At 41.8% G+C, this 20,441-nt stretch overlaps 1 protein-coding gene across 4 annotated transcripts in view; it reads right to left on the bottom strand.

Moving 5' to 3' along the window:
• The window catches only part of Pld5 (phospholipase D family member 5), a 347,804-nt gene that overhangs the window by 193,424 nt on the left and 133,939 nt on the right, over positions 1–20,441 (bottom strand). For 2 of the 4 annotated variants that reach the window (XM_085687656.2, XM_085687657.2), the window contains exon 2: positions 3,355–3,491. In XM_085687656.2, the coding sequence (XP_085543782.1) occupies positions 3,355–3,491 (137 nt within the window). Of the gene's footprint in view, positions 1–3,347; positions 3,492–20,441 lie in introns of all 4 variants that reach the window. The other 2 variants (XM_085687659.2, XM_085687658.2) reach the window with 1 other exon arrangement.

The raw sequence follows: 20,441 nt of genomic DNA, 5'->3' as shown, positions 1-20,441 counted from the left end.
GGCGAAAGACAGATTCAAGGCAAGTCGGAAGTGAGAGGTTAGTAGGGGACACGGAAGAGGGTTTGTGGAGTCTATGGAACAAACAGAGAAAGAATCAATATTTTTATATTGTTATATTTCTTATTACTTTGCTATGGATTTAGACAACTCACTGAATCCATATAGACCTTGTAGGACAGGTTTTTGATAATTTTTCCCATTTTTAAGGGAATTGAGACTAAAATCACCATAATAACCCATTCAAGGGATGAAGACTCCAAGGACAGATGTCCTTTTTGCACTGTGTCAGACACTCCCACTGTAGTCCTGGCCACGATCAATTGTGACCAACTCTCTGAATGGCTTTAAAACTCCCTGCTAGGTCTCTTGGGCTTTCTCACAGCAGACGAGAGACTTAATTTTGCACCCATGCAAGCAGAACCCAGAGAGGACAGAATGCAGTTTAGATTCAGATCCTTATTGTTTCAAAGCCCTGGTCATTCACTGCATTTTTCTCACTTGAAGTAGGGTCCTTTGCTGACAGGTGGGGGCAAAATAATGAGGTATAAGCTAAGGAATGGCGAGGCTAAGGAATGGCGAGGCTAAGGAATGGGGCAGGACATTTTGAAGTTGCTGAGGATTTTGGTGAGGGATGAACCTGATGGTGGGGAGGTATATTAGACACAAATGAAGAAGCCAGCAGATAACATCACCTGCGGCCATGAAGGGGGAGTAGATGCCGTAAGGAAATATCATGATGTTCAGGTGGGAATGATCAGAAAAGATGGTGGAACAACAGTGTGGGGACTGAATCCAGGTGTAAGGCCTCACAGGGAGCCCACCTCTTGACTCCTAAGCACTGGAAGAGGACGGGCAGCAGAGACCTCCCAGTGGGTGGGGGCTGGGGAGCCAGATGCTCCTGGTTAGACACACAAGAAGCGACAAAATGGCTGACAGTGCAGAAAAGAAATAGAAATGCAGGGCATGGGAAGGAGGCTGCAGAGGAGAGACCTGAGGGGGCAGAGAGTTCTGGAAGATATGCTCATCTACAGGAATGGCTACATCATAAAACCATGTAAAACCAGAGTCTGCATTCCCATGGCAAAGGAGTTTATTTCTGTCTCTCTCTCTTACACACACACCCCCCACACACATGTGGCCACCACCACCACTACCACCACCATGAACAAAACCCAAGACAGAAATAAAAACAAAACAAAAACACAGGAAAACAACAAAAAATTGCCTTTAAGTCACGCCTCTGGCATTTGATTCTAGTACTGTTTTCTGTCTTACTAACTAGATATGTAAAGTCCATGGCCTCAGGGCTGCACCACCTAGAAAACATTCTCCTTCCTGTTGGGAGGGAACCTGGGAGGAGATGGGGGAGGGGGAAAGAATATGATCAAAAATATTTTATGAAAAAAATTAATAAAAAAATTAAAGAGCAAAAATTAGAGTAAAGGATACCTTATTCTAAGTAAAGCAAAGGGTGAGTCTAACTCCATCTTTGTTGTTGCTGTTTTTTTGAAAACCAGTAAGATCTGTTAAAGTTGAGGGTTGAAAATGCAGGGATATTTTGTCTTAAGGGAGTTTTATAGTTGGGCCTGTGTATAATTTCTTTCTAGATACTGGGATTTGCACTTAAAGAACTGAGGGGGTCTCCATTGCAGAGTGAGGTGGAAGAGAAGGGCACAATGCTTCCACAGAGGAGCTGTGTGTCTGTCCCTGACCCCAGTCCATCGGTGCTCCGATTTGATGTGTGACAAATAGCGTCAGCAGAAGACAACAGCCATGTGCTATTGTTCTATTGCTTTCTATATTTAAATAGCAATCCCAGTCCAACTGTTCTCCTATTAGTCCAATAAAGAAATGTGCTTATGGCACACATTTTTAATTCTGAGAATAAAAATCCAAAATGCGTGTCTATTTCTTGTGTCCTTTGTTCTGTATATGACACTAGTTGCCTGGTAACTAGATGTCAATGGACCAAAGATGGAAGGAAAAGTTCATTTCTTTTTCAGAACATGTTTTACCCTAGAACATTTAGCTTCTAGGAAGCATTTCCAGGATAAAATGTGTGTACCCATGACAACACTGCTCTCCACGCGATCTCTCGTTAGGAGATTTCCCCGTAAAGCTGAACGGAGCCCACACAACTCTGATAGCAACTGTGAAGTCGAGCTAAGCATGAGTGTAAACTGTGGTTTGCATCTGCGTATCAACATGAGCACTCATGTTTTCTAGCATGACGTCAACCATAGCTTCTTCATGGAATGTTTCTACTTCAAGCCCCAACCTCAAAATGTAAAATAGTATGGCGGTTCAGTGGGTAAAGGTGCTGGCTGCAGAGCCTCGTGACCTGGGTTCAATCCCTGGAAGGATAGAATCAACTTTCTTGCTTTCGTGGGTTGTTTTCTGGCCTCCTCCACTTGAAATCACTGGGACATGTGCCCACATATTTACAAATGCATGTGCACGTGTGCATACGCACACACACACACACACACACACACACACACACACACACAGCATGCATGCCAGCATGCCTACATAAATACATACAGAAAAGTGTAAAAGGTCACAGTTCAGGCAAGAATGGAAGAGGAGACTTCGTGGGCTGAGTCTAGGCCATGATAGTTCTACGGGTGAGGAGGCATCCCAGAGAGATGCTACATGACGTAACTGAAGTCACACAATCCATCATCTATATGCAAAAATGGAGACATGCTCTGAGAAACATCTTAGTTGATTTCATCACCACATGAACAGAACACCGTATTCGAATATCTGCCAGGGGGCAATGAATCTTGTGGAACCCTTGGCATATATGAATTATTGACATCTTAAGATATGCCCTATGATATTAAGTGGTTAATAAAGCTGTTGTAATGTCTAGATTAAAATGAATAAGCAAATAAGCAACTGTGTGCGAAACCGCAGCCAACTAGGGAAGCACCTGCTCTTACCTGTTAAAATGTACCCTGGGGTGTATGTGTTAACTTCTACTGCATAGTATAAACAACTAGAAAGTGTTCTCTGTCCATCTGGGCACTTGCATTTTCCAGACTTCGCCAGGGAGTGGATCAAAACACCATACACAGAAGTGTCCAGAAATGCCAGCTGTCAAATATTTTATTCGGTCAACCACCTCTCTGTGTATTCTAGGGCCAGGTTGTCCAGTGGATGAAATAATTAGTCTTGGTGACTGCCTGACCTAATAAACACAGGCATCTCTGTGGATGGAGGGAGGGAGGCTTCCACTAAGTGTCACTGAAAACAGATCCCAGAAGACATTTCTCTCGTTCTGTCCAGACCCCTCCCTGACTTTCTCACCCACCCGCTAAAAGAGAATTTTTGGTTGTTACCTCTTACCGACATTTATTTTGGCAATTTTTCTCTGAGAGTCCGTCCTCATCTTCTCCCATGATGTCCACGGCTGAGAATATCAGTGCAACCAGGACGGCAAAGCAGCAGACCAGAGCGAAGACCACAATGCACTTCTGCTGCGACTGGAAGCGAGAGGGGAAAGAGCCGTCAGCGGCTGCAAGCATAAAGCCACACAAGTTAGGGCCCGCGGGCATAAAGCCACGCAAGCCCTGAGACTTTTCAAAACACCACCATGTGTGCTTCGGGACATGGTTGTTAATACATGGTTGTTAGAAAGGGGTCGATCTCTGGGAGAAAACACCCAAGGTTTTTATGTTGATCCTGCAACAGTCTTCAATCTCTAGTAGATTGTTATGGCATGCTAAACTACCCACAGTGGTACCCAGGCTTCAGAACCAGTCCATCTTTCTTTCCAACCCAAATGCAGGCTACAAATGATGTGCAAACAATGGCTATGGCTACAGGACCCAGAAGCACAGATGCCAGCGTGGTGGGCTATGCGGTGGACGTCACTTTTCTTCTTCACTCGCTGCCACGAACAACGTTCGCACACTTGATTTTCAATGAGAAGCTGAAAGCCTGACTGGCAAAGCCACTGGTTGTCCCCATCTTCAGGTCCAAGCATGTAATCGCAGAATCCCTATCTCTATGGCTAAAGGTAGTGGAGGGCAGTCAATGGGTGAGAGCTGTAAGCACATGCATGAATGGTTTTTGCCTGCTTTCCCTCTGCAGGGGTCTGAATGGTTGTGCCCAACTCCAAAGTTCATGTTAAAATGTCACCCTATCTCATGTCCATCCCAATGATGGCTTTCCAGGACAGAGCCTTTTAGAAGGCAATTAGGTTGTATGAGCAGAGCCATCTTAGTCGGAGAGGTGACGTTAAAGGTCTTAGAAAGGATCGTTGCCTCTGTACCATGTCAGGAGACAGAATGCAGCAAGAAGGCTCGGCCAGGAATGGTGCTGCCCTTTGTCTTTGTTTCATCTTTCCTAAGTGATTGTAAAATGGGGCAACAGATATATCTGCTTTTAAAGGTTGCAATGAAGACTCGAAGTAAGTGAAATGAGATATTTAATGTAGACTACCAGTGTCATAACTAGGTGACATATTCAACACTGGTCACCGTTGAGGCCCACCTCTGTGAGCCGCCCCAAGTATTTTAGGGAAACAAGATGAATATATGAATAAGCCAAAAGCATCAGAATGTTGCTTTTTGTCTATTCATATATTGATTACGGACAGGGACAGAGAAAGAATGGAAAACAGCACAAGAAAGGACACTTCTTTACAAGAAAGGTTATTCTTCTCCTTTCTCTTTTTAGATATGGTTTTACTATGTAGCTCTGACTGTCTGTAATGTGCCATGTAGATCTGGTTAGCTTTGAATTCACAGAGATCCACCTACCTCTGACTCTCAAGAGCTGGGATTAAAAGAATGTACAACTATATCATGCCTTTTTTCATTTCTTTTTTCATGGTTCTAGGCACTGAAGCCAGGACCTTGCACACACTAGGCAGGTGCCCTGCCACTGGGCAACATATCCAGTCCTTTTTGTATTTTTTATTTTGAAACAGAGTTTCAGTCAAGCCTGCCTTGAATTCTCTCTGTGGCCTGTGTAGGCCTTAAACTTGTCATCCTCTTGCCTCAGTCTCTTAAATAGCTAGGGTCACAGACCTTATAAGCCTGGGTCACTAGGCCAGGCTCTAATTTTTGAGAATTCATTCTAGTTCAGTCTCAGAACTCAAAATCTTTAATACACATTTCTAAACTTTAACATGTATTAAAACTACCTGAGGGGCTTTAGATATACCTGGGCTCCCTGGCCATTTCTGATTCAGTTAGTCCAGGGTGAACCCTCAAGAATATGCATTTGTAGTAAGTTCCCAAGAGATGCTGATATTGTTGGTCCCACAGGCTGCACTGAGCCTGCAGTGATCGTTTGTGCTGGAACGGTGTGCTCCAGGCCTGCCACTGGTACCCGACTCATGAACAGTAAAGATTGGACACAATATTTTGGTTAGACACACACCTATGGTCAGTTATATGTTTAAACTATACACAGTGAGAGCTCAATACCAACAGTTAGGACCATTATTAGGAAAATGACTGTTACTGGTGGTAGTTGTTTTGTTTCTAGGACCGGGTCTCACTGTGTTACTCAGTTTGGCCTCAAATTCATGATCCTTCTGCCTCAAGTCCTCAAGTGCTTAGATTATAGGAGTACCCCTCCTCCTGTTTCCTCTTCCCATGTCCCCTCTGATCCCTCCCCACTCTAATACTTTCCAAGTTTTAGTTAGGGCTTCCATTAAGGTCTTTGATCACCTTTGAATTAATTGTTGTGCAAGATGACAAATACGGATTCAGTCTTCTATATGAGGCTTTCCAGTTTTTGCAGTGCCATTTATTAAAGAGGCCAGTTTTTTATCTACCACAAGTTCTTCGGCATCTACAAGAAGCATTGCTTGAATGTAGAGACCACAGTATCTGAACCACTGATCTGATAACTGAGATAAGAGCTAAGCAATGGGGAGGTAACACACACAGTATGGACACGCTGGCTAACAGCTAAGCAATGGGAAGGTAGCACACATGGCGTGGCCATGCTGGTTAACAGTTAAGCAATGGGAAGGTAGCACACACAGTATGGACATGCTGGTTAACAGCTAAGCAATGGGGAGGTAGCAATCACAGAGTGGATACACTGAACCCAAGTATAACTCAAGTCTCACACTGAGCAGAGCAGGGCAGTGTGTAAGTTCCTCATAGTAGTCTAGAGAGTATGAAAATCAGAACTAGAAAATTATTTCTGGAAATTTATTTTTAATATTTTCTGGCCACAAATGACTGAAGGTCACTGAAACTGCAGAAGGTGAAATGATGAGTAAATGGGGGTGGGGGCATGGGTAACATCATTCCTACTAAATATTAGGGGACATGTGCTTGCCCTTGAACTTACTCAGCTTCAGTAATTCATCCTATCTTTTCTTCTTTTTCTTTTTCTTTAATCCTTCCTCCCTCTCTCCCTACCTCCCTGCCCCCGCCAAACAAGCTCTCAGGTAGCCCAGCCTGGCCTTGAATTCACTTTGGAACTGAAGGTGACCTTGAACTCTGTACTCTCCTCCCTCTACCTTCAAGCATCTGGAATTACAGACATGCACCACCACACACCTCCCTAGTGACTATTTTTCAACCCCCCAAAAGGATCTTAGTAAATATACTCTAATGATGTAAATATTTGTCTCATGATTTATTTTCTCTAAGGAGATTTAAAACGTATTTTAAAAAGAATATTGCTCTTTCTGAAAAGCCATTGACAATGACACTGGGACTTGTTTCCTCTGCATATACTGGATTTTTGGGATCCAGTCTGTTTGGATGCTCACCTTCCTGGACCTGGAGGGAGGGGGGAGGAACTTGAACTTCCCACAGGACAGGAAACCCTGACTGCTCTTAGGGATGGAGAGGGAAGAGGAGAGGAAGTGGGGGGAGTGGGAGGGTGTTGGGAGGAGGGGCAGAAATGGAAACTTTTATAAATTAATAAACTTTTATAAATTAAAAAAAATTACAGAAAAAAAGAATCTTGCTCTAGCCTTCAAATTTCATGGTAATATGCTTTACTTGAATTGTTAGGAAATATTTATGGTTAGTTTTTTTAATAAAGATAAAATAAAACATAATAAACAAGAAAAATCTTCTCAGCGCACTCAATGGCGGTTTCCCTCACTGTCTGCTTTGGTTCTTCCTTCCCCAGGGTCTGTCTTTCTGACAATCTTATGAGTCTCTGTCATTCCATACATGAGTTTCGTAGTGTAGGTTTGGCAATTGACCATCCATATTTTAATGTTGTTAAATGTTCTTATAATAGATTTCAATTCTTACTTACTGTTCTGTTACAGGGTCATGCCTTTTTCTTCTCCACTCTAAAAATCTAATGACAAATTAGTACTATTTCTAATTTAATGCTAATTAATTTGTGGAGACAGAATTGTACTGTGCAGTCCAGATTGGCTTCACATGCATAATCCTCTGGCCTCCGACTCTCATGGGCTGGGAGTCACTTCCTATGCTTTCCTTAGAAGCTGGGCACAGAAATAAACAATGAAAGCTTTTAGAGGAGTCTAAAGTAATGCAGAATTATCCATTCATTAAAAGTCTCGGTGGGGAGCTTAATCTGGGCAATAAAATGAAACATTATATAAAAAGTAAGCATGTAGATGCTGACATCTTGAACACACCATATCAGGTACAGACTGAGAGCTTGGCAAATGAACCCTAATGAGTGCCAAATGCTTAAGCTACAACAATATTGATTTGTTTCCTTTGTTCTTAGTGTCCTGGTGAAGCAGTAAATGACAACCCTACCTAATTTGTTTGTTATTGGACATTCTTTGATGTAATAACCCTTCACACTTTCATTAACATCTATTAGTTTAATTCTATGTTATTAAATTCTGTGAGAGTGTTTAGTTAGCATTTTCGTTTTAATTTGTCAAAGGGAAATCCAGACTCTGGTTCTCATTTTAAAATGTGTCCTTGGAACAGTGTGCCCTAAGAACATAATTTCTATCTCATCGGTGACAAACTTAGTTCAAATAATTGTGTAAAAGTCTCATGAGACCAAACTTTAGGTTATAAAGAGAATTATTCATTTTAATTCCTGAATAGATCATTCCAGAAACTGGTATGAATTATATTTTATGTCTTTATTTTACTGAATCAAAGGGAATAAAGTTTTAAGGAGAACAAATAAATGTGCATACAATCCAAACTTCACTGATGGACTCAACACATGAAAAGAAAATGAAACTTGAAATAAATCAATCAAGTACATCACTGATGTTTTCCTACAATGGAAACAGATTACTTCCTTGGTCAAGAAACACAATCATGCTGACATTCAAAGTATTTGAATGTGATGCATTTACTACATGCGCTTTACCTCAAGTAAGACATAGATTTATAAAACCTCTGACTAGAGATGTGGTATTGTGTTTGAGAATTAAAAACACCAGGTGTTTCTCACCACACTTCCATATTATTTAAAAAACAATGAGGACTTTGCACCCATGAGCTAAAAGTAAAATTTAAGCATTCATATTGTCTTTCATTTACTTACAAGTGCTTTTTTCAATTTTGAGTTTACAATATAACAATCTCTCCCTTCCCTTTTCTCCCTCCAAACTTTCCCAACCACCCCTTCCCACTCTCCTCTAAATTCATGGCCTCATCTTTCATTAGTTGTTGCATGTATGTATGTAGACATACATATATACATATGTTCCTAAATATAACCTGCTCGGTCTATAGAGTGATACAAGTTCTTTCAAAAGCAAGATGACAAATTTTTAAAAACATGGTAAAGTCTTAAAAATACATCACATTTTATGTATCTAATCCTTAATCCCGGCAAAAATAGAAAAATTATTTTCCAAGGAGAGATGTACCAGCAAAAATAGAAAGACATTTGATTCAACAGCAAAAGTGATCCAACAAGTTGGAAATAGTCTGGGTATTTAATTCTGGTCTCTAGGTTCAAATACTCTAGACTTATTCTATAGATTCAAGTGTTTTCCTTTATGTGTTTCAATTTGGTGTCTTCATTTTCTACTTCACATCAAACCTGGTTATTTTCTGATTCTATCAGTGTTAGTCAACAGATCCTTCACATTCTCCATCACTGTAGACTCCTATGTTGAACGTTTGCCTCTGTGCTGTGACATTACAGCGTCGCTGGGTCTGTGTGATATTCCTGTAACCTAGGACATATTATACATTGAGATCTTAGTCATGTCCCCAGGAAAACGCATCACCTGGAAGACCCAGAGCCATCTCTTCTGGTGACTAACCGAGCTGCAGGGTAATGACTTCACTATGGGACCAAATCAGAACATCGAGACCACATACTGCACAGGGCTTTGGGGGAATCTTTGTGGTGGACATCACTTCACCCTCACATTCTTTAGAGTCCTGAGAACCACACTCGTATGCTCTGCAGCCCACCCCTGAGGTATGCTAATTTTCTTCCAAAGCTTAACCAGCCGTTTACAATGTAGGCCGCAACCTAACATGGATTCTGCTACAAACCAGAGGAACTCTGAATGAACCCAGAGAACAGTAGAGCAAAGGGGAAGCAGGGATCGTCCACCATTCCAAGCCAAGGAGAGAAAGCTGGGAGTTTAAAAAAACCAAAGCTGCCAGAACTGGCAGGAGAAAGAGCTCACTGAAGAACTTAGAGGAGCTTCAGAAAGTCTCACTGAGTTTTGGACTGAGGATGGATCGGCACACGTGTGTGTCAGTCACCTGCAGAAGATGCCACTTGAAAGGAAGCAGTAGAATAATCTTTGACCTATGATAGGGACAAAGAGAGCTAGTATTCCTAATGCCCATATTGAGGGGGTCCTATAATATTTGGGTACCAAGCCTCAGAACCCTCATAATGGAAGGAGAGAATCAGCTCTCATTAGCTGTCTCTCTGACATCCATATGATTACCATGGCATGCACACCTATGCAATCATAAAATAAATAAATGTAAAATAAATAAAACAAATTTAAAAAGAAGCAAGCCTCAAAACCCCAAACTATTGAAAAGTAATTACATGTAAGACTAAAACTCAAGAATATTATTAAAGCACACTGCTGTCCAGCACACAGCAAAATAAAGTTCACAGTGTTTGGCATCCAGGATGAAATCATAAGATCTGCCAAAAATTGAGAGCACTCATAAACTATCATGAGGACAATAATGAGTTGAAATCAATCCAAAATGATATATAATACTGCATTATATGCAGGCATTGAAATTACTATTATAGATAAACTCCATAAATTTAAAAAGATAATTATGCAAAAGTAGGACGGATAAAATATAAAAATAACACATCTGAATTCCAGACGTAATAAATTCCCTGAAGGGAATTAGTAGTTTAACTACAACATAAAAACAAATTAGTGATCTCTGTGAAAGCATAGAGACTATAATAAAAAATCTTATTATCAGAATCCATCCGTGAAGCCTACTGTATATTCTTGGAGCCTTTGTAAATGAAGAAGGGAAAAAAATTCTAAAATGTAAGTGCCAGCATTTGCAGAAGATTTAAGAGTAATCATATAATGATAACCAGATTAATCAAGAGGAGTAGTACTAGACATACATGCAACTAATAGGCAACCTTAAGTGCAAAAAATAAGAATGAATCAAACAAAATTAGAAATTAAAAATTCTCAACTATCCCCTGATTTTTACAAAAACCTTTTCTCATTAATGAATAGAATTGTGTGGTGAGAAATCAGCATGCATGCCAGCCATCTGAAGATGACTGGCGCTGACCTCACTGACCTCAAACTTAGGGAGCATTCTAGCAAAGACTTAGCAGACATCAGCCTTCATTTGATCACACAGAGCATTCACCCCACAGACTATATTCTGATTTTTAAATAGGTTCCAGGGAAGCAACAGTGACTTCAGTCGTATAAACTGTCTCTTACGGACTCACATAGTCTCTGACTACAATAAAGTCAAATGTAAAACAATAAAAGGGAGGTCTCTGACAAACCCTTAAACACTCAGAATTTAAATTTTTTTGCATAAACATAGGCTAAAAAATAATTAAGAAAACATCAGAGTTTTGAACCAAGTGAAAATAAAATTACACTCCATCAAAACCACGTGAGAGTCTGCGCCACAAGGCTTACAGGGAAGTTCGTAGCATTAAAGGCATAGGCTTTGATTTTCACACACACCTTAAAATATAAGAAGGAAAAGAGTTTGTAAAATTCAAAATAGGCGAGTTGGTGGGAATAATAGAGATACCGCTAAATCCAAACCAGCAAAGCCACGGAAGTCACAACACCTGTGCTCTGAGAACACCTGACTCAAGAATCACTATATCCCAATACTTTTTTTAAAAAAAAAAATTTAACATGCTTCAGTTAATCTTGAAATAGTCTTAATGTGTGGGAGAAACTCCGGGATGCAGAGATTAAATCCAGGAGTCAGCCAAGTAATTTCTCCTCACGGCAAACACCAAGACCGTAGGGCTGTTGATCATAAAGAAACAGAGGAAGGGAAACCTCAGTAGGTGAAACAGATTTCTTCTAAATAAGTACTTTTGTTGGATGTGGGGGGAGATATGAGTCTGTCAACAGTTCAAGAGACTGCAAGGAGTTGATGCGGACAGGGCAGGGAACATCGGTTAAAAAGGCAACCTGACGGAATCTGCTTGGATGACAGTTGACAGCATGCAATATTCTTGACTCTTACATCCCCACTTCAAGATTTCTGGGTTCACAAAAGAGTTTGCAAATGTATCCAAAAGGGTACAATCATAAGTAAGTCCACAGCAGCGTTTTTATCAAAAAAATTAATTTGGGAAGGTAATGTACCTGAAAATAAGATTTGATGCAGTGATTCCATGGGACGATTTTAGTCACTGATATGTGCATAAGTGCTTGTGAACACACGGAGATAGGTCATAGAACCACATTAGACTTTCAGCGTGTATTTGTGGGGAAAGGAGAGGTTTCTGAGGAAAACTGAGGTACACTGTTTATGGTACACAAGGTTTACTCTATTTTCTCCACTGTTAGGAACTTTATATTAGTCCTGGATGTAAATAGTCCCTTACAGCAAGATGGAAGGAAGTAGTGTCTAGTAGACTACACCAGCCCAGGACAAGTTAGTTATCCACAACACGATCCTATTTGATTGGTTGATTGCTGATTGACTGAATGATTGACTGACTTTGCAGTACCAGCAGGCAAGAGAATTCAGGGCTTGTGCAGGTTAGGGAAGTGCTCTACCACTGACTGATACTCCCAGCCCCCCCGCAATTCATCTTAATTTACTATTGAGCATAATCAGCCATGACCTCTACATCTATTTAAAGTGGAGGATATACCCCAATTGAAATTGCACAGATTACAAGGGCAACTGGAGAGTCACAGACTTTTGGATATCCAGAACATCCAGAGATCATCTCGTTCAACCCTTCACTCTGTCTTTTACTTGGTAAAGAAATCATTGGGAAAAAGGTATTGGTTCCCAGTTGTTTCTCTGACCACCCCTACGTTTAACCGATTGACACTCCTGAAAGTAAAAAGAACTTTAGTTCTCACAAAAGACCACTGTGGCAGTCAGCCTGCACAGCAGTGTTCCTGACATCCCCAGTGGGGAAAGCCCTGCGAAGTAAAGGAAACTCATCAGTGCTTGCAGTCATTGGTGGCATCGGGAAAGGGGAGGAAATGTACTTTATTCGATTAAGAAACACTTATCAAGCATCTAACATATGTATTGTTTATAAATGGATAGAAATTTTTGCAAAGAGCAAAATGTATCCTTTACATCCCTAGTGCTTTTTTTCTTCCTTATTTTACAAAAGGAGTGCATGCAAGCTATACACACATGGTTAATTCACAGTCATGGCTCCATTATTAAGAAACTTTGACTATAAGAACCTCACAATTGAACTGTGTATGTGTGCATGTGTGCATGTGTGTGTGTGTTGCAGGGGATGAACACATCACTCTAGTGCTGTAAGGACTGAGCCAGGGTGGAAAAGGATAAGTGATCCACTTCACAAAAGAATTGAATCCTCACGAATTCAAGTAGTTCCTACATATACAGCAAAGGATTCTCTCTGTACCCACAAAGCAGGTGGAGTGATTTCGAATATCATGTATGAATAAGAACGCTGTGCCTGTCAAGGCAATACAGTCATTATTCAACAGCTAAGAGGCTATACTTTCATGTTCTCAGTACTCCTCCCTTTCATTACCGATGAAAGTGGACAGAAAATGACAAGAAATTGCTGGCTGCCCTTTGATAAACTGAGGGCTGTTTGGGTTTTTAACAAGCTGGAGAAAGCTTTGAACATTCCAATACATCAAACTAAGCCAGGGTTCTTTCAGCTCTGATGGAGGAGTGATTCTGAAGTTAGCTGATCACAATGGTTTCAGGATTCTTTGCTAAGATTATTTGTTTTCCAGTGACCTTAAAGATTAGTAGTGCATTCAGTCGGTAGGAAAGAAACACTGCCGGCAAAAACTCCATAACCTTTATGCTAATTAAAAAGCAAAGTTGGCTTTGGGTGTAATAGCAAAGAAATCAAAAAGCAAAATCTTTAGTGTCCCCGTGTTCAATTTCTTCTCTGCTTTCAGAAAGAAAATGCCTGCGTACGGTACAGACGTCTCCAGGAGAGTGCACGCCGAGTGCATGCCGAGCTTACAGAGGGGATGGGAGGGACAGTGGTCTTCCCCACTGTAGAGACCTCACCTTTACTATTCCTTCCCCGGGGAGCTACAGCATCCTCTCATTGGACACTGCTAAACACCCGCACTACTTCTTAATGAGACAGCACTGATTTCTAGAAAGTTTCTATTGGCAGAGTATAATGGTCACTGTCATTGTTAACCTGACTGGATTTGGAACTGTCTAGGAGACACATCAGTGTGTGTCTGTGAGATGAGCTTCTGGAGAGTTTTAATTGAGGAGGGAAGGCCTATCCTGAACATAGGCAGCACCATCTCATGGGCTGGGGTCCAGGGCTGATTGAAAAGGAGCAAAAGAAGCCAGGCAGTGGTGGCGCATGTCTTTAATTCCAGCACTTGGGAGGCAGAGGCAGGCAGATCTCTGTGAGTTCAAGGTCAACCTGATCTGCAGAGTGAGTTCCAAAGCTACATAGAAACCCTGTCTCAAAAAAACCAGGGGTAAAAAAGGAACAAAGAGAAAGTACGAGCTAGAGCACCTGTCTCTCTGCTTCCTGATGGCAGGTGCCTTGAGACCAGCTCCTGTGATCTCATGGCTCTCTCCTCCATCCTTCCTCCACCTCATATGGAATGTGTTCCATAAAACCATAAGGTAAAATGGTGCCTTTCCCACCCTGAGTTGCATTTGTCAAACGTTTTGTCACAGCAGAAAAAAAAGTAAACCACAGTGAGCAAAGAACATCTCAGGTGAGCATCCACAGGGACAGGCCCCTCCTCTAAAGAGCATCCCAGGTGAGCATCCACAGGGACAGGCTCCTCCTTTAAAGGCATCTCCTTTGCTTTATTCCTCTTGAGATCGTTCCTTCCTACTCCTTTGCTCCTTCCTTTGTTTCTCTATTTTGAGACTTCTTTTTTTAAAAAAAGCATACTTATCTTATTTATATATCAAATCATGCTTTAATACAATGCTTTGAGTAGAACGGAAAAAAGGAAGAAGGAGGATTTCAAGTCATAAAACCCTTCCCTCCCTTACCCCTCATCCCTCACTGCCTGTGGCAGATCAGAAATTGCAAAGACATCTACCATATGATGATGATGATGATGATGATGATGATGATGATGATGATGATATCTCCCAAAAAACCACTAGGATGGAGTTAAAACTAAAAGAAAAAAAGCTTTACATCCTCCTTCCTGACTCGTGCCCTTTCTGTCTTCATCGTTTCCACATCAGCCACTGTTCTTGTTGCTTTTCAAGTTTTTTAGAGCTGCCCCATAGTCCTCTTCATCTATGGTGCCCACTCTTGCCCCCATCTACAGCTCAATCTGTCCAGGGGCTTTCCCCCCAGGACAGAGGCCTGTTGTTCCCATGATGTCTACAGACATGCAACGGGAGCATCCTTGCGCAATGGGGACAGAAAGGCAATTGAGTAGCATAGACCAACAGGGTCACCAAGGAGGAAAGGCAGGGCTAAACACTTCAGCTGCTGCAGCAGATGCAGGGAATCTTGTCTAATTGACTTCACCATGGGAATGAAACACAGCCTGCTGCTTCTGTGCAAGCCGACGCTATCCTCTCCTTCACCATCAATTTATCAAGCTCCGTTTTCAACGACTCAGGTAGAAATCCCGTCACAAGCTCTGCACACAGCTCAGCTGTTTCCACCCACAGCAGGGCAAGCCATTGGCACATGGCAGGGAGCCAGATGGCGTGCAAGGGAATTGGAACACTACCTGAGCCACCAGGCTTCCTCCACTGGTCCTTGTACGTCTACTGGGAGGGTGACTGTCACTCACGCCAGTTGGAGCAGCTGTCAGGCTGTTTATGATCCTTTGAATTTATCTATTGACAGCCTTGTTTGTCATTCCTCCATGCCTCCCTAGAGTGACATTAATATTTAGCACTTCTTCAAAAGCAGCACAAATACCTTAAAAACGCCTAAACCACAGAATACATTATTAGGGGGAACGAGGGAGAGGCAAAGAGTGCACACGGCTTACACGGTTTTTCTTTGCTGAGAGCAACACTCTTTCTACCCCGCCAATCTTTGCCAGCTGCCTTGGGATGTACATGAGTGCTCAGGTTTCACACAGCACCCATAAGCACCACTACCCCTTCATATTTGGCTTTGAGGTGACATTCTGTTTACCTGTCATTCCCTCTTCTCAGCTTTCCTGGTCCTCTCTCTTTGGTCACCATTCCTGAGCTGCTGTTCATGCAATCTGGCCTCACCATGCACCCCTAGTCTCTCTCTCAGGCTATGGAGACAGATTCAAGGATCAGGGCTGCATCCTGGCAGAGTGTGCCATTTGAAGGACAATAGCCCATAGGCTTCTTGAAGTGTTGCATGTCTGCAATGGGGTCCCATTCTTCTCAAAAGTGCATGGGTACTGGCTCCAGAACTGGTGTTTTTAGCTTACTGAAAGCTCAGACATCACATTGCAGGTTTCATAACTTTCTCACAGAACAATCTAATTCTTAAGAAACCATAGATGATCCCACAAAAGCTTAGTGAATGGCTGTCCTGTTATTCTATCTAAACTATGGGATTTCACATTCTGGTTAAGGTTTGTGAGCCCTTTCCCCGGAGAATTATACACCAGAGGCTAATTATACCAGATGTGTATAGCTCCAGAGGTACGGATGCAAAGAGCGAATAGCAAATCAAACTAAACAATAACAGCACAAACCCCCAGATAACCCTGTCCAAAACTAGAAATGGACCTGAAGAGACATTTACCAAAGAAGATGATATGTAATAACCAATAACTATGTAAAAACCACTCCACATCTCCAAAGGAGATTGCAAATCAAACCAGAAGCTATTTCATACTCGTCAGAATTCTTTTAGCAGGCTGATAATCTGGCTTAGCAGATAAGGATGCATGCTACCAAGCCCGATGACCTGTGTGTAAGGCCTAGAGCCCACATTGTGGAGGAAGAGAACTGACTCCCACAAGCTGTCTTCTGACCTCTACACACATGCCATGGCATACACGCTCCATGGCACGTGTGCACGAATACACACACACACACACACACACACACACACGAAGGGAAATACATAAAACCAAAGCCAAAGTAAAGCAATGCTATCCAAAACACAGAAATCAGTGTTGTTGAGCCCATGGAAAAACTGGAACCCTCACACACTGCACTGATAGTAGGAACGTAAAGAGAGGACACCGTGAAACATGGCGTGCCGTTTTCGCTAAGAATGTAAATAGAACCACCGCATGACTTGGCAGGTGAAGTGAGTCTCTTCTAGGTACACCCACACTCCCTTATTTATAAGGCGTTTGTTCCAAGAGCTAGTAGATACATAAAGCCACAGATGACACCACACTAAAACCCTACCAACCCTCCTCCTGTATGTACATACCTATAATAAAGTTTTATTTATAAATCAGGCACAATAAGAGATTACCAGCAATTACTAATTGAATCATTGCAATAATGTCATATAAAAAAGACTATGAGAGGGGTCTATCTAAATATCTTGTCCTATGCATGCTTTTGTATCTTCTGATGATGCAAGGTGATATGGTACCACTTTGATGAGATTCAGTGAGCTGAATAAGACAGGTATTGTAAAGGGCTGATAAGATACTAATGATCAGCCAGGCAGTGGTGGCACAGGCCTTTAATTCCAGCACTCGGGGAGGCAGAGGCAGGCCAGCTTGGTCTACAGAGTGAGTTCCAGGACTACTAGAGATACTCGAAAAACAAACAAACAAAAAGATATTAATGGTCTTCTGATCACATGTCACACCTACAAACCACTTATTGCTAGAAACTTCCATTTAATACTTTCAGACCACAGTTGATTATTCGTAACTAAAGCTGCAGGAAAGGGAGACTGTGCCTAAGACTATTGTACAGACAAAGGAACAGACAACAGGGTCTCCATCACGGATCTGGAGGGCAATGTTTACAGCAGCTTGTAACTGCCCAAATTGGAAACAATTCAACTCAGCCGGTGAACGGTTAAACAGAATGTCTCTACAGTCAAGGAAATATTTATCCCTAACAAGGAGCTTCTGGCACACATATCACAGAGACCTTGCTAAACTGATTAATGCCCACATGAAAGGATAAATGCTGAATAATCTCATTTACATGAGACACTTAACAGAGTTAAGCTCATGTAGACGAAGAACAGTGGCCAGGGCTGGGGTCCAGTGTGGGTATAGAATAGGCTAAGATGTGGTGATGGCTATACAATGTAAACCTTCCAGGCCATTGAACTCTATAAGCATGTCAGAATGCCTGTTCCCACCCAAGGAAAGTAGTTTAAAGGAAAACTCAGCAACCTGAGAAGTGGTCTTTCTTAGGTCTCCTTTGAAGCAGCCCAGAGCCCCCTTCAGAGATCTTAGCTCCCTACCATCTCATTCCTTGGTCTTCAATATGTCAACACCTTCTCTTCACAGCCTATGAGATACAAATTCACTAATTTCAGATTCTGCTCTTTGCTCTTCCTGCCCAGGGGACAGCTGGCTGAATTGATTAAGCCAGCTATGAGGGACGTGGAGTCAACAGATTTGTCCCTATACATGCAGACACTGGCACTCTGCATGCGGTATTCAGTTCACTGCTGTGCTCAGGGTTGAGGACCTGGTGACAACCGTCTTCTCATCAGTACCCGCTCAGCTCTCTAGCATTGAAAAATGCTAGAACGCACCTAGACATCAAGGCCAGCTCTCATCCTACAGACGGCTCTCTGCATCTACCTGGTTTTGGCTCCCTTTCAATCCATCTCCACCCATCCTCCAACTCAAGGAATTACACGAATAAACTGTGTATATGCATTCTCTAGGAGACGGAGACACAACCAGCGCTGCTAAGATATGAGATGGGAAGAAAAGGGGGGAATGTGTTCCAAGAACCATGACATTTCAACAGTTCCATTTGGAGAAGACGCCCTTGCCCTCTCTATGTGTGCTCAAAGACTGATACTTCACTTCTGCTCTTTATTGCCCTTACCCTGCTTTTGTTACTTTTCACAGTTTCAACCTTCTATCAGTTTCCACTACAAAAGTAAGCCTGTAAGCCCATGACAAAACATGAATGGATGTTAACAAATTTATTCAAGCATACTTTTTTATTGTTGTTTTCTCTTTTCTTCCTTCCTTCCTTCCTTCCTTCCTTCCTTCCTTCCTTCCTTCCTTCCTTTCTTTTTGTTTTTCAAGACAGGTTTTTCTGTAGCTTTGGGGTATGTCCTGGAACTCACTCTGTTAAACAGACTGGCCTTGAACTCACAGAGATTCTCCTGCCTCTGCCTCCCGAGAGTTGGGATTAAAGGCATGTGCCACCACTACCCAGCCAGCCCCTGCATACTTAAAAAAAAAGAGTTTTTATTAAAAAAAACTTTTTGAGTTTAAAACATAATGGTCTCCTCTCCTCTTTCCCTTCCCTCGCTCTAAACTCCCGTGTGCCCAGTTTCTTGCTCTCACCAGTTCTAAAGCAAAACCTGCAGTCACTTCAAAATTGTAGCAGGTCAATGACAAAACAAATTTTCACCAACATGGCTGTTCATATATGACATGAGCAATGGCCCACACGACCTTAACCATAGACCAAGAATGACAGACAACTAGAGGAGTGCTGAGATTGGAGACTATGGCAGCAGGCTCCAACTGTCTGGTGCTTAAACTATGAGTTCATTGAAGCAGGAGACATACTGCCTTGGTGTGAGAGATTCGGCTAAAATTTAGGGGGTAGGAGGTAGGGTAGAAGGAGAGAGAGGAGAAAAGAATGGGAGTGGGGAAAATGTATAGCTCAATTAAAAACAGTAAAGTACAAAAACAATGGCCGGGGTCTCAGTTTGCATATGAAAAGCATGTCTGCAAGCAAATTATTTTGTACATTGAGGAATTAGCTTCCCTGGGAAAGATCATCTGCCTGGAATTAACAATGCCCAGAGCCTCATAAAACAGATAAAGATGTAATTAACAACAATATAATGCCATAGCGGCCAATTTCAACCTAGAAATAGTATAAATCAACAGAGGACCTGTTAAGCAATTATTTCCAGTGAATCCTTAGTACCATTGTCTATGATTTACAATACACAAATATATATGCATGTATACACACACACACACACAGTCAAAAGATAATGCATATTAAAGAAGTATAAAACTTCCTCTTAAAAACAATACACTTTCAAGTTAGATTCCAATTGATGTCATTCTCTATGCCATGGTTATGATGAGATCATAGTTATAATGAGACCATGGTATTATGATCAGACTAAGATGGCCAACTCCATGATGAATTCTATATTATCTTGAGGCTTCACTTAGCATATACTATACTGTATACTAAGGAAACTCAGAAGGGGAGATTCCAGGGCATGGGAAAAACAGGCTCAAGGAACTCTGAATGGAAATGCACTAAGAAAGAAGTCAGCAGTCACTACAATGTGGAAGTCATTCTGTAGCTGGCCCCTACTGCCAGTAGACCCCTTCCCAACTGTGCTCACAGCACAAGTGACAGGTGTCTCCCACCTTTACCCACATCACAGAAAGCCAGAGTGAAGAGGCAGGATGGGGGTTGTGGTAGGCATAAAGAGGACTCACCTGAAGCTAAGAATGGATCCAACAGCTTTTAAGAATGTATTTTGGACAGTTGTAAATAAAATGGGAAAAAATGTGAATTCACTGGTTCCTCAGTAGGCTTGATTTTAATTTCTAATTTCCCCAAACTACCCAACTTAAAAGGACTGAAGCTTACAGAGAATGGAGTCTTTGGATATTGGGAGATGTCAGCAGATAAACTTCCAACTTTCACAAGTGTAAGTGGAAATTAACTCAAGTATATGAGGTGGGTTGTCTGGAAAATCTGGATCTGTTTTGCTGTAACTAA

This window comes from Myodes glareolus, chromosome 5 (genome assembly GCF_982192425.1).
Source record: "Myodes glareolus chromosome 5, mMyoGla1.1, whole genome shotgun sequence".
In the NCBI taxonomy this organism is placed as follows: domain Eukaryota; kingdom Metazoa; phylum Chordata; class Mammalia; order Rodentia; family Cricetidae; genus Myodes; species Myodes glareolus.
Note: the sequence above shows the minus strand (reverse complement) of the source record. Positions and strands in the feature narration are given on the sequence as shown.